Source organism: Cynara cardunculus, unplaced genomic scaffold, assembly GCF_001531365.2.
Source record: "Cynara cardunculus var. scolymus isolate 2C unplaced genomic scaffold, CcrdV1 Un_Scaffold_12129, whole genome shotgun sequence".
NCBI lineage: Eukaryota > Viridiplantae > Streptophyta > Magnoliopsida > Asterales > Asteraceae > Cynara > Cynara cardunculus.
This window is the reverse complement of record NW_020207347.1, coordinates 1-1,658: the sequence shown is the minus strand read 5'-3', so window position 1 is coordinate 1,658 and position 1,658 is coordinate 1. Positions and strand designations below refer to the sequence as shown.

At 36.8% G+C, this 1,658-nt stretch overlaps 1 protein-coding gene across 1 annotated transcript; it reads left to right on the top strand.

Moving 5' to 3' along the window:
* The first annotated feature begins 6 nt into the window (after positions 1-6).
* On the top strand, positions 7-775 carry LOC112505559 (glucan endo-1,3-beta-glucosidase-like). Its single transcript, XM_025109452.1, has one exon. The coding sequence runs from the start codon at positions 151-153 to the stop codon at positions 769-771; it is 621 nt and encodes a 206-aa protein (XP_024965220.1). The 5' UTR covers positions 7-150; the 3' UTR covers positions 772-775.
* The last annotated feature ends 883 nt before the right edge of the window (positions 776-1,658 follow it).

The following is a 1,658-nucleotide window of genomic DNA, read 5'->3' as shown; positions in this document are numbered from 1 at the left end:
CAATCCCTCACCGACCGAAATGCTGCAAATAGGTGGGTTAGAGATAACATCCAAAATTACCCTGATGTCAAGTTCAAATATATTGCAGTTGGAAATGAAGTCGACCCAAATAATGAAAGTCGTAAGTACGTCAATTTTGTACTCCCAGCCATGCGAAATCTTCACAACGCCATTAGAGCCGCAAGACTAGGGAACCAAATCAAGGTATCGACTGCAACCTACACAGGTCTCCTGGCCACATCCTACCCGCCAAGCAATGGTGTATTTCATGACAATGTACGGGGATTTATAGAGCCAATAATCAGATTTCTAGCCCATTGCAACTTGCCGATGCTTGCCAACATCTACCCTTACTTTGGTTACCTTGGGGACCCTAATGGGAATCTTCCATATGCATTGTTTACTGCACCAGGAACAGTTGTGAGTGATAATGATCATCATTACTCCAACCTTTTTGATGCCATGTTAGATGCTCACTATGCAGCTCAAGCACGTATTGGTGGAAAGAATGTAAATATTGTTGTGTCGGAAACTGGATGGCCTTCAGCAGGTGGTCGTGGAGCGTCGGTAGAGAATGCTAGAAAATATTATGCCAATTTGATTCGACATGTCAAAGGGACATCGGGGACACCAATAAAACCTGGAAGATCTATAGAGACATACTTGTTTGCAATGTTTGATGAAAATAGGAAAGCCGGAGCAGAAACGGAGAAACATTTCGGGCTTTTCTCCCCAAATAAACAATCCAAGTATCAGTTGAGCCTCAATTAAGGAAAACCACACTTTCCGCAACTTTCGAAGAAAAATACATATATAAAATAAATGTGGTTGGTTATTTATGTAATTATGTTAGTAATTACAATTAAAACCATATGAAAATAATGTAACTAATAAGACTATTAATATATAATATTAATAGCCATCTAGGATTTGGAAGTTCAAAGTCCGAATCGATCTTTTATTGGGTTGTTAATGTATGTGTTACTTATTTGTTTGTATTAAGGTTAGACGAAACCAAACCAATATTTTGTCATTGTGACCATGGGTTATAGGATCCATAAGGTCATGATATGCCTACGGGTTACTATATATCTGGCTTGATCTAATGTTACGATGAATTGTTGTAGCATGAATCTTTAACTCTAGGGACCACTCATCTACCCTTGTGACACACGATTTACCTCTCCTATGATATACATGAGACTGGTACAGTGAGAGCGCCTCCAAAAGGTAGTATCATACCCTTTTGGCAAAACCTTCAACTTGGTTCCTAAAAAAAGGTCAATCTCTAGCTGACTATATGCTAATTTGCATAGTAAAATCATTGGCTGGAAAGATTACTTTTTTATAACATTATTTAATCATACTGTCAGATATATACGACTTGAATGCATATTAGGATGAGATGTACCAGATCAATTTCTATATTGAACATGATTCATGGATGAATTTGAGATTAAAAATAATCAAGGTTTCAGATCTCTTTTTACATTTATCAGTTTAACTCTACTTTTGATGCAAATAATCATAAACATATATCATCCCTCAATCAATATAATTTTCATGAAAATGTAATTATATCATTTACCCTAATTTGCCACCTAAAAAGGAAATGTTCAAAAAGTTCACATGCTTTGAATAAACCCTCGGCCTCCTCC

Excerpts from the sequence above, each read along its gene's own strand:
- LOC112505559 (XM_025109452.1), top strand. The coding sequence starts at position 151 with ATGCGAAATCTTCACAACGCCATTAGAGCCGCAAGACTAGGGAACCAA.